General features: G+C 34.6%; 1 protein-coding gene across 1 annotated transcript in view; it reads left to right on the top strand.

The window, feature by feature from the left end:
* The window catches only part of LOC140325724 (dystrophin-like), a gene marked incomplete in the record, with an annotated part of 175,314 nt that overhangs the window by 56,724 nt on the left and 105,097 nt on the right, over nucleotides 1-13,493 (top strand). The window contains 2 exon segments of the mRNA XM_072403762.1: nucleotides 7,487-7,665; nucleotides 12,101-12,235. Of these exon segments, the coding sequence (XP_072259863.1) occupies nucleotides 7,487-7,665; nucleotides 12,101-12,235 (314 nt within the window).

Genomic DNA, 13,493 nt, shown 5'->3' with positions numbered 1-13,493 from the left:
TAGGCAGGCAGGGAACATATACATCGGATTTATGGTTTGGCTAAAGTGAGAAGTGAGCCCTCACAGAGGCTTTGCTTAAATAGTCTGATTTTCACCAAGGAACATGCACACATGCTTGTGCACAGGATGTAAAGCACGCAGGCAGACATACATACTGTTGCATAACTGCACACCCACAGCCTAAGCACAGATGCCTGTGTAGATGCACCATTTTGCCTGGCATGACTTATCTGACGTTTGACTTGCATGAGAAAGAACAACTCTGCTTATGGTTTTTTTATGAGAAATTATTTGCTTGAGCCTTCTCATAATAAATGTGGGCTACTGCAAAAAAAAGCATCTATAGTGAGAAAAATCCATATGCTCTGAACTACTCTGGACTACCATGTGTAAGAGCATGTCTGGCATATGCTTTACAAAAGATATTTGAATTAGTTATAAAAAAATTTCCAAAATCAATTTAAAGCTGTACCTGTCAATCAGTTCCTCTTCCCAATATAGAACCCACCCTCAAAATTAGATAAGAGGCATAAGGGATGGTGATGTTGTAATTGGGCAGAAAGGAGAGTTGGCATACCACTATTAGGGTAACAAAAGCAATTTTAACCTTTGGTCCATTTTAGGATTCTGTTTTTTTTTTTAAAGATCTTTTTTTCTTTTTCTTATAATACATTTCCATCACTTTGTTGATTGTAGGTTGCTGGGAATCTTCATATTTTTAGACTAGGCCCCTTAGTGTAGTAACTGTTCAGTCTACATATACATTTGTCAAAGGTAAATGACAAGCTGTGCTGTAGTACAGTACGTTAAAAAGAAAACAGAGAAAATAGTCATATGCCATTGATATCACTTGTCATTTTTAATCAAAATTTAACAAAGCCAAAGTTATGTTATCTATTCAAGGTATATAAACATTTCTGACCTTAAAATTACAGTGAATTGTAAAAGAAAGACCCACATGTTATATGTTCTGCTGGGATCTTTGATATTAGGTCCACGTAAAAGTAAAAGCATTGATAATATATGTCAATGGAAAAAAGTGAAAAGGAAATAATTAAAGCTGCCTGGGTTTTACCAGTATTCCAAATGCTTTGTTGCACTTAGACCAGAACAGCTGACACTCCTTTTTAATCACTCTTTTCCTGACCACTGGCTGGGTCTTTATTATTGTGCTCAAATTCATGCTGCTGTGAAACTACATTAGTACCTATTCTTTTTAGAATACTACCTGTATATCGTAAAAAAAAAAGCTTTTTGCACTGTAATATTGTTATTAAAATACTGACCCAAAAAGCATAAGCGTGTATTATCATATTGTTACGTTTCTACTTACATCCATAATACTGATTATGCTTTTTTGAGAGCTTCTCTTAAAAGCAACAGCTTAATTTAAAAATTTCTGTTTCCTGTTAATAGGCTGTAGTGCATGGATCATAGACACTTCCCTAAGTCATACCAACCTGCTCTGATAATGCAATCCACCAGCTGCCTATTTGTCCTCAGCATGTCCATTTTGTGAACATTACCAGGAGTCATTTCACAATGTCTAATTGAACGAGTCTCTTCTAAACATCAGTGTCTGGCACACTAGAGTTAGAATTACAGCTGTAGGATATGAGGTCATTTTAGTTAGTAAATATGAAATCATTTTTTTCTTCCCTTAAGCAGCAGCTATTATGTTGTCAGCAAACTGCATTTTTAATTATTTTTTAGTTGCCATCTTCACTGAAATTCGACTGATTTAATCAGAGCAGTTAGGTTGCCGAATTAAAGACTTTAAACAAAGACTTGAGTGGCTGTAGAGTAGATAATTTACGACATTTTTTATGCTTAGTTTTGAAGAGGACTCTAGATAACAAAGCCAGGAAAAATGATTGCTATCCAGAGAACACAACAACCAACCAGTGTGTGAGTTTTTAAAATTCTGTTCATAAAATTCACTTATACATAACAGACTTCTCATGGAGCATATAGACTGCTGTTCACTCGGAAAGAAACTAGTTTATATTTTTTTAATTCCACTGTAAGGATGTCAGAAAATCTATAGAGTAAAAGATACAGCCAGCAGCACAGATGAAAATTCAAGTCATAAAGCATGTAGGGCACCCGTTGTCAACCTAGGTTACTTCAGAGGTAGATAGGTTTCATTTAGCAAAGATAAAGGAAAGAATTTGTTCAATAGTAGGATACTTGAAAGTTCTTCTGATTGCCAAGCCTAAAATTAATAGCAAAACGTGTAGAGAGAAAAAGACAGGCTTTTTTGGCATTGATTTTTCTTGTGTTAATAGTGTTTATTCATGTGTTCAGTTAAACCAAAATATGAATGAAGAAAAGTTTGTTTCATATCTCATATTGTTCTGGATACCAGCTCTAGACATAGGGTTCCTAGTATTGTCATACAATGTAGTGTATGACATTTTTCACCGGGCACATTCTTTGATTCACAGATTTGGCTTGTTCATCAATTAAAGTAAGTCCTTGATAAACTATTTTACACAAGCACTGTGAAATTTTCAATGAATTTTGCCAAACTAGTATATTATCATTATGTCTGAGAAACCATATGTCAAAATGTATTATTATTTTTGTATTGCAATGCTAATATGTAAAGATAACATAAATATATAGTTGATCATGTAAATAGCTCCTTAGACACTAAGATTGATATGTGATACCGTATTTTTCGGCGTATAAGACGCTCCGGCCTATAAGACGCACCCAATTTTAAACGAGAAAAACCTAGAAAAAAAAGATTCTGAACAAAATACTAAAAAATCACTCTGTGTCAATGTATCGCCTTCTAATCACTCTGTGTCAATGTATCCCCTTCTAATCACTCTGACACAGAGTGATCAGAAGGGGATACATTGACACAGAGTGATTAGAAGGGGATACATTGACACAATGTATCCCCTTCTGATCACCCTGTGCCAAAAAATCATACTCACCCGATACCGCGATCCCGCGATGCTGCGTGCTTCTTCTCCTCGCTCTCCTCCCGGCTGCAGCGCGTGTCTCCTCCTCCTCTGAGCGAGGAGAAGCCGACACGCATACCCCAGCGATCCCATAAGCAGGCTGATCCAGCCTGCTTACCGGATCGCGAGGGCACGTGTGCCGGCTTCTCCTCGCTCAGAGGAGGAGGAGACACGCGCTGCAGCCGGGAGGAGAGCCAGGAGAAGCCGGCACCCGTGCCCTCGCGATCCCGTAAGCAGGCTGATCCAGCCTGCTTATGAGATCGCGGGGGTACGGGTGTCGGCTTCTCCTGGCTCTCCTCCTGGCTGCAGCGCGTGTCTCCTCCTCTGAGAGAGGAGAAGCCGACACGCATACCCCGGCGATCCCATAAGCAGGCTGTAGCAGCCTGCTTAAGGGATCGCCTGGGAAGGGGTGGCGGCTTCTCCTCGCTCAGAGGAGGAGGAGACACGCGCTGCAGCCGGGAGGAGAGCGAGGAGAAGAAGCACGCAGCATCGCAGCATCGCGGGATCGCGGTATCGGATGAGTATGATTTTTTTTTATTATATTTAACATGTATTCGGTGTATAAGACGCACCCACTTTCCCCCCCAGTTTTGGGGAAGAAAAAGTGCGTCTTATACGCCGAAAAATACCGTACTTGCCAAATGACCCTAGGGTATATATAATTGAGCATTACATAATTGTGATTGAATCTTTGCTTGCATAAGTAACTTTATAAGCATGTATTGTATTCCCTTTTCTTTTCAGTATATTAATACTCAAGTCTCTCTATCCCATGAGGAAACCACTTTGTGGGTGAAATGCGTTGCGTAAAAATTGAGACAATAGAATTCTTTGAGTATATTACTACGGTTTTATTTTTATTTTCAATTTTTCAAAGTTCATCATCATTTATTCACTATGTCTGTAAAGAACATTATGTTGTATGACAATACTAGGAACCCTATGTCTAGAGCAAGTATCTAGAAAAATATGTGATGTGAAACAAACTTTTCTTCATTCATATTTTGGTTTAACTGAACACATAAATAAACACTATTACACAAAAAAATCAATGCCAAAAAAGCTGTTTTCTCTCTACACTTTTTGCTAGGTTTCATTTAGGAGTGTTATAACTATTGCTAAAAAGAATTTTGTCACAGGAGTGTGGTAAATATGACCCTCTCTTGGTTCTAAAAACAGTTACTGTATGGCAAGTAAATGCCATACTTCTTTTTAATTTGTTTTCCACAGTTTGATTGTCAGAGATCAGATGCGTCCATAAATAGATGATGTTCAGGAAACCTGTTGCTACATTAGTACACGGCCCACTTTTACTCATTTCTTATTGAGCTTCAGTGTTTTTTTTTGCATCTGTGCCTTTTGTCTTCCAGCAATCCTCTGTGCCTCCATTTAGAATTTGCTTTAATCAATTTTAAAATTTAGTGGGCTTTAATATATATATATGGTTTCTGGTCTAAGGTGTTATTTAGGTATATTTTATATAATTATCTGCATAAATATGGAAATTATATCCCCTATCAATGCATATAGATATTCAATTAAAGAAGGTTCATGCACAAATAATAGCTCAATAGTCACTCAAACAGTTTAATTAAGAAAACAAGGTAAGATCAAGTACACAGCAATATTGTCAGATATTTAAACACTTAGGAACTTCAATCAATGATACATATATATATATCACATGGACATAGTTATTAGTATTAACCTCTGTAAGAATCTAGTAACTCCTTAGTACACAATACAGTAATTATAAAACAGCAAAGTAATGCAGTAATACTATAGACACCCATAAGAATATAATCAGGAATATCTTATAGCTACCTGCTAAGAGGTTAATGGGTATCTCGGGGGCACACGTCCTTCCGAAGATAACCCCATAACAGCTTACCTAGGGAGACACTCAGGAGACAAAGAGGACCAGCCCCCCAGAGAGAAGAGCAAGAGCAAGCGAGCAAGATTCTCTCAGTTCCCCTTTTTACATTCCAATTAGGTAACATTGGGACTCCTTGATTGGTTAGTGGGTGTGTTCGGTACGCTGACCATCAGTTGGCACACACCCCCCTATGGCCAGATCAAGATAACACAGGTTTCATGTTAAAACACAACATTTTTGTACTGTATTGTTTCATGCTAGTTAGATACAGTCCAATTAATAGGACGCACACATACCTAGTCATACATCTATGAATACATCTATATATTTATACATATATATACCTCTATATACATTTACATATTCATAAACAATCTTGAGGTGCAACAAAGGATATATAGTCAGATAGTATAATTGGAGGATATATTTTGCTTCTTTTTAAAAAAACTATAGAAAGTTCCAAAATTGGAATGAATAATTTGATTCCAAAAGAATGAATATTCACTTAGTTTGTTCTAACACATACAAAGATTTGATGCTGTATCATTCTGAATTGTTCCATCCCTTTTAAAAAGAATCCTGGAGTGCAAAGCTGCTTTTTATTCTACCTTTGTCATCTGCACTAAAGAAAAATAACAAATCCTCAAGGTATCCATCAATTGTCAGCAGAGGATTTGTAGGTGTGTCTGAGGCATTTCTTTAACGTCCTCACTGTTTGTTGCATATGGTTCATATGATCTCTTCTATCTTTTAAAGTGAAGAGAACGTAAATGCATTGCAGCTGGATATCAGATTTTAATAAAATAGAACTAAACCCTTTTTAAAAAACAAATTCTGATTAGACAGGTCCTTTATTGCAAAAGAATAAAGGATGTTCCTTCTACAATAAAATAAATTTACCTGCCTCATTGAAATTTTTTAAATACATTCACGTGCCTCTGTTCCTTCTTCTTTTGTTTCAATCTTCGGTCATCTTGATTGGCTGGGCAGGGATGAGGGATGAGGTGGGCCGGGGCACTCATTCAACAGAATGCGTTGTACTATTTATGACGTGCTCAGATAGGTTGTCTGAATTTAAAACTCATTATCTGTCACAAAAGGCATGCTTGCATTTGAATGCCTGCAAAAAAAAAAAAAGTAAATGTTTCTTCTATGATATCCAACATCGGGCTCTAATATAAAACAGAGAATCAGACATACCCTCATACAATCCCTCCTGGAAGTCTGTCAAATCTATGTGTTTCAATGACAATAATTGAGTCCCACCAGAGAATGTTTGAGGGAATGTCAGATTCCCTATTTTATCAATAGAGCCCATTTTGTTTTTAAAATGGCTTTCGAGTTTGGACAAAAAACTTATTACACTTTAAAATGACACTTTCATATAGTGGCTATTATAAATAGTTTCAAAGGGTCCATGACAAAAAAGTAGAGTTGTGTCAAGTTTATTTTAAATATGACAACACGAAAACTTCAGTATTGTTACCACTAGTTTGTATTTACTTTACTCAAAGACTTAGATACTCAAAGATACATTTCTCATCACAGCATCAATATGAAGGGTAGGAAAGTGCTATAGCAGCAATAACATTTTCTTCTGTTAAGTTTACACAGCTTGAAGTAGACATCAGTAACAGATGCAAAATATATATGGCCTTTCCAGCACAGTAAAGTTGTTATTCAGAACTTTTACTATGGCATTTATTTATATTTTTCTGTTTGCTTGTTTAAAGTAGGAAATAATATAAAACCCATACATGTTTAATTATTTTCTTATCTGTATGAAAAACTTCTTTAACAGCTTGAGTAGTGAGCAAGTTGAAAGCTTGTATGTTTTTATTACTGCTTGAAAAGCATGATCAGTGCCTTAAAGCAATCCCTACCAAAGTTGCATATTATTTGTTAGCTGTATTGCAGTCATTGCTGTTTTTTCTGTTAGTTTTGTTCAGTTGAAATATTCAGTAATGTATTTGTTTCTAATTTAAAATATGATGTTTAGCCTTTTGCTTAACCAGTTTAAAATTAGAATTTGGAATTTTAACCAGTTGGCTTGGTAAACCAACAAACTAGATATAATAACTTACCTTTTTTATCTTTTGGATATTTAGCTTACGTATAGATATATTCCAGAATAGGTATATTAGGTATAGGTAATATAAAAGCGTACATTGCTAACAACATAATTCTAAAGACACCTAAAATAAAACATCAGCGTTTTATCTTTTAAAAGTTGTTTAGCAATGTATGCATATTTCTGGTAATAGGTATATTGAGCTGAGCTTAATACCACATAAAAGTTAATGCATAGTTTTGTTCTCTGTGTGAACACCGCAGTCCAATAAATCTTGAATTATGTCTTTCTATTGTACAATAGTGTATGAGGATTTGAAATGTGCTTAAATGAGAAATCATTACCATTTTTACACTGAAATTTTACTCATTGGTATGCTACATCTACAGAAAAGTTTACAGATGATTATAGAGCTCTAATTAGTCCCGGGAGGGTGCTGAAAAGGCCGAGCTTCTGCTCATTAGTCTGCCTGCATGGTTGGAAGCTGATTTTAGGTACATTTAATGTGCATAATTTACAATGAATGATATACACCTACATTTTTTTCTCATTTCTCATTTCCAGATATTGCAACAGCTCATCCTGACAAGAAGTCCATTTTAATGTATGTTACATCACTCTTTCAAGGCCTGCCACAAAAAGTCTCCATTGAGTCTCTTCGGGAATTAGACACCTTACCTCGCCAAATTGTTACTCCAGAAGAGCAAATTAGACATTATGACCAGCGGCATTTCTCTCAGCAAGTATGGTTATTTTGTTTAAAACTATTAAAGTATCATCACCAATGCTTATTAAGAAATAGAAAACATAAGATCTTGAATCAAATATATTTTATATGACTCTATGTTGCTGCTATGGCTTACTTTCAAAGTGTTCACTGGCTTTCATATTTTAACTACAGACCCAACACAGCTGTATCTGGTAAACTTTTATTGTGCACATGTCCCTTTCTTTAACAACTGTGCATTTGGCTGTCAACTAACTTTTTAAAGCCATTTATTTTTAAAGAGCCAGTGTCAGGACATTTAAGCGTTAAATGAGTAACAACGGAAGAGTTTTTGTCTAAAAGCTAACAACATACAATGTTAGCCAGGTTTTAATCTATGTTATCAATTTGGTACCTGTAGGACTACAAGAGAAAATAAAGTTATTGTTATTTAATGGATTTTATTCTAATAAATCTATTTTGTATGGAATTGTTAGCTAAAAGTAGAACTATGGACAAAGAAAAAAACATAATAAAAAATGTCTTCTTACACTAGCAAAAACATAACTGTTTTTGCTTCCCCCTGACAAAGTTTTACTGCCTGTTTATCCTGCCAGTAAATCTGTTATTTTTCCACTAACTGCAACAAGATGACAGTGCTGTTTGTTCTGTATTGAAATCACATAGTATTCTTGTCAAGCTGGACAGGGTATTCTTAAATGGACGTGTAGTTTTAAATGGACTTTAAGTAAGTGGCAACAAAAATAAAAAATAAAACCTAATCCAGCTAATGCTTTTTAAAGCAGTTACAGCAAAAGTTATTTTTCTTTTGGAAAAAATATTTTTATTTTAAATAAATAAAAGCTACCACATTTGCTAGACTGGCCTCTTACAGGATTGGAAAAATAATAGATATTCAGGTAGGATCAACAGAATAAATAAATCATGGTATATGGGTGTTAATGCTAATGACATACTGTTTCATGTATGTCATTTTTATTGTACTCATAATACCAGTTAATTTTATTTAAGATGAATTTGTTTTTTGCAAAAACCCTAACATCCTGAAGTGCAATGTTCAATTTGTCTCAAACGATATTGCACACTCCTTTATCAAAGTATTTTATTATCATCTAAATGTCTCAGGCCTAATATAAGAGCTAGCTTATATTAGCTAAACAAGCCTATGTTCATCTTGACCCACTACCTAGCAAATGAGAAATGTTGAAAAAACATGCAATTAATGTCTTGTCCTTTATGTTTTGTCACTAGACAGTAAATGCAGGATCAGGATGACAGCCTCCACACCTGAGACTTTAAAAGCAATTCAATAAAGCCAGCTTTCACATTTATTTCTAATCTTTTTAATAGTTATCCAATCTTACTATTTTATTTCTTATTGCATCAAATTACACTATAATCAAAACGAAAAAATATTTAAAATATAGGATTTCTATATAATTTTTCAGTGCAAACGTTTGCATTTGTTTCTTTTTCACTTTGTTTTTTTTAATACCTAGGGCTCTATTAATAAATTATTCCCTCAGTCAATTCCTCTAAAATTTGTTGGTGGAATTTGATGGTCATATTTTTCTACAGGTTCCCTAATAAAACAATGACTTGTTCTGCCACTTAGTAGTGCCAATCATCTAAAGAACAGCTGTCCTAATAGTAAAAGAATAAGAAAGAAATTTTATAAGTGAATTGAAAAATAGAGCCCCTAGAGTGTATTTCCTTCAATAGGCAGAGAAATTATGTTTTGCATAACTATGCTGTATTATTTTTATTACATTCACTTAATTATTTACTTTTACTTATCCTGGTGACAATTATTGTTCATAGGTTTCGACACAAAAAGCATTGCTGTATGGTTAATTAAAGCTTAATGAATAAATGACTTAACACTAATTGAATATTTTTTAAATGAAAACACTAACCGATTAACTACATTTTTTTATTAGTCCTTTTTTTTTTACATTAGTAAATAACTATTTATAGCTAAAGCTGCTGTGAAAAAAAATGGGATAAAAGTAGCAGGCAGCAGGGCAAGTTTGTTGCTGTGGACAACTTTTGTTATGATGACCATCATTGGTTAATCCTAATTCTGTCACTGAAAATAAATACTGATCCACTCTTAGGGTTCCATGATGGAAATGTGCAGCCTATTCCCAGAGATCAAGATGATCTCTAGAGTGTTTTGTTGTACTGAAGAAAAACCATACTTTAATTTACACTCTTCTGGGCAAGTCTCCATTGATTTATTGTAGGGCTACTGGGGACTAATAGAAGAAAATTTAACTAGTTAGATTAACTAATTTAGTTTAATTTAATTTAATTAAAATTTAGTTAGATTAAGGTAAATCTAACAAAGGTAAAAAACACAACGCAGGCTTTGTGTGAGTTTACATGGATACAATATATAACTTGCACAGTATGTTTACTGTGAATATTACTCAAAGAACATTTTGTTGGCTAAGCTAATGTATAGCTAATTATTTGTTTCTAATTTATAGTCCTCCTCCGGGTGTTTTTGACACCAACATTTTTAGAACTATTAGATTTGAGCACAAATCATCCAGTAAAATAATGCTCTTTGTGATCTGTTTTTTAATGCTTCTTTCCAAAAGACTTATTTACTAAAATTAAAAAAACACTGATTTTTCAGTTTTAACAGATTAAATTTTGTAAATAGATTATATATCTGATTATATGTGGATAGCAGTATGATGTGGACAGCAGTGGAGGTTGTAATGATTAAATGATCAGTGGTTAGAGCTAGAGCTAGTAAATAACAATTTGTTACAATGTATTGGTTTGGGGTTCTTCGAAAGTTTGCCAGATGTGTCACAGCCAGATTGTACAACCGCTGTAAAATCTTAATTTTACTAATTTGTCTAAATTATTTATAGTTACATAGGCAGAAAAAAAAGTTAAATGTTAAATAAAAAAATACATAGATAAAACATAAACAAGCTATTAAAAATGTGCCCTATATTCATAGGTAATCTGGAGAGAGGCAAAAAAAAAAATGTTATAAAGCAAGATTAAATGTGCTTCAAGACAGAATCAGATATTCCCTGGATTATTAGTTTCTGGTGTTGTTGCTAATAATTGTTATTAGACTGTTATATTTTGGGTATTTAGGAATGCATCCAGATTTTTTAACAATCAACTGAGCTGACTAGTTCCAGAGGGAGTGCGTTCACCATTTGCACAACCATTACTGTTACTCTTCTTTATGCAGAGGCTAAACTTTTTTGCAATGACCTTAATGTAAACAACTTTGAAGCTTAGTGTTCACCATATGGACCATTTATATACTTCTACAAGGTGAGCATATCTTCCCTTTTAATTTCTTTTGTCAAGGGAAATTTAGTTTAGCTAATCTTTACTCATCACTAATCTCATCTATGCTTCCAATTAGTTTAATTTCACTTCTCCACTCCCTCCACTTCCACAACCTGCTTTTTGTGAACTTGTGCCCAAAACTAAACAGGAAATTTAGTTAACGCTAATGTTTTTACAGGGACATAATTATGTGAGTTTTTCTAAAATCTATACCTCTTTGAATGCGTAAAAAGTTTTTGCTTGCTTTAGAAACTGCAGCTTGGCATTGCATGCAATTATTAAGTCTGAGATCTACCTGATTACCCTGAACCTTCTTAAATACTAACCCTTCCAAATAGAATCCCCCCAAGGATTTTTTTTAATGCATGCATGTCTTAGCCCCCAAGAGGATAAATTGGCAAAAATCACCCTATAAAACCTTAGTTGCTGCCTAATTGCAGTGTATTCATGGTCTGCCTGTATGTTATTGATATCTTGGGACACTTTATTACTCTTCACGGTGTAGTGTAATAGACACAAATTGTAATTGTATTCCTAAACTCTATACAATTTGTAAATATGGTAAAAAAAAGGGTTCAATTTAATGAGTAAAACACACTGTAAAGGTTTAGAAGATGGAAAAAGAAAAATGAGGACTGTGTTTCCACCATTGTGCTGAGAAAAATGTGGAAGCTTATTTTACAATTACTAGGTGCTGGACAGTTCTACTGCTTCGCTGGGTTCAGTACATCCTAAATCATTTACTTAGAACAGGTATGTAAATAAGGGCTTCACTTAAATGTATACAATGTGATTAAGCTTTCTCGTGTCCATTTACAAGCATGGCACTTTATAAATGCACCCTTTTTTAGTCAAAGAACCCCAGAATGAACCAGAACAAGGAGACATTATTTTAGATTTGCTGTACCGTAAACTAGTGGTTTTCTATTGTGATGATATAGTGGTGAGTAATCTGAGAAATAGTTTGTGTAGAGATCAGTTAGGGGTTTATTTTTCATCAGGTCAGAAGGGTAAGTGGGACGTGAGCTGTGGAGGAATTTAAAGACAGTCGATGTGGCACTAACAAAAAAAAAGTCCAATAACCAACTGTATGTGCCTTTTGTCCTTTCCTCTCTTCTTCTCAGATCACTGTCAATTTAGCACAGGGACGTGTGCAAACCCACTCACTTCCTCCTAAACCTCGCTTCAAAAGCTATGCCTTCACACAAGCTGCTTATGTCATGTACCCTGACCAAAAAGGGAGGCAGTTCCCTCCACAGGTCTGTTAAAATGTTTTCTTCTAGAAATAGTTTTAACGTGCATTTGTATGCTGTGTTATTTCTTGTGTTTTACTGTGTTTAAATTACTGTGTATTAATCTGCATGTTTATGAAAATAAAACGGTGCACTTGTATGCCACTACTAATGCTTTGCAAAGTAAAACAGGTTTAATACAAATCACTTAGCCTGTTGTCTTTTTCTGCATGCTAAGCAGTGTATCCCGCAGTAAAGGCAGCAAGTAATATTCAAATTTTTACATGTAGACTGTTCCCTAGGCTCTTACACTTCTGCTCCAATAGAAATACAATCCCTGTTTGACAGGACATAAAAAGCACATTCATATGAAGAAAATGAGGGAAATTATTCTCAATCTCAAAATTAGAATATATTTTTAACACAACGGTACACTTTTTTATATTGGGAAATTAAAATTATCAGGCTGTACCCAGTCTGTTACTTTTATTTGCCAAGTTCAATTTTTGTGCTTTAGACATTATTCTGAGGTCCATATCGTGCCATTTCTAAATTGTTACTGGATTTTCTGAAAATGCAGCAGCAAATGCTATCAAAAGAAGAATTAGCAGACAGAGTTTTCTAATGAACTGAGGTAAGTTGGTGTTTGGAGAACACCTCTTACTTGCAACTGTAGCATGCAATCACTTTTGCTTCACACCTATTCAAAGCTTTTGAATTGTGAGAAAATGTATTTGCTCCAATAACTGGATAGTTTGGTGGAAGAACTAACTGGCCAAACCTTCTTTTAGTACATGTGATAGTGCCACTATATCAAAGATTCCTACCTAAAAAGGTGCTGGGTATTATTCCCAAATAATAAATTACTTTGATATGTATTGAATCATACATATACACCACATGTCATATTTATGACACATTGAATGTATGCAGATGAAACAACTTTAGAAATTTAACATATGTACGACTGCCAATATAAAAAATGGCTGATTATGTTACCACTTAAAAATTGAAAAAGCAAAAATTATACACAGGTAATCCCCAAGTTAGGACATCCAACATACGGATGACTCCTAGATACAAACGGAGCTTCCCTTCTCGCTGGTGTGCAGGACGGAGCCTTAATGGGGGGGAGGGGCGGTTTGCATGACTTACAGAAGAAGTCTTTTGCTATTCTGCAAAATCTTGTAACTCTTTAATGACCAAGACAAACTCTGCAGTTGTTTCTTTTTGCATATCAAAGCACAGCTTTCTCCAAAAGGTAATGAATGTCTAAGCTCTCTAA

The sequence above is a fragment of the Pyxicephalus adspersus genome, chromosome 1 (genome assembly GCF_032062135.1).
Source record: "Pyxicephalus adspersus chromosome 1, UCB_Pads_2.0, whole genome shotgun sequence".
Classification (NCBI taxonomy): Eukaryota; Metazoa; Chordata; class Amphibia; order Anura; family Pyxicephalidae; genus Pyxicephalus; species Pyxicephalus adspersus.
The sequence above is the reverse complement of the archived record's forward strand: the minus strand, read 5'-3'. Positions and strand labels throughout refer to the sequence as shown.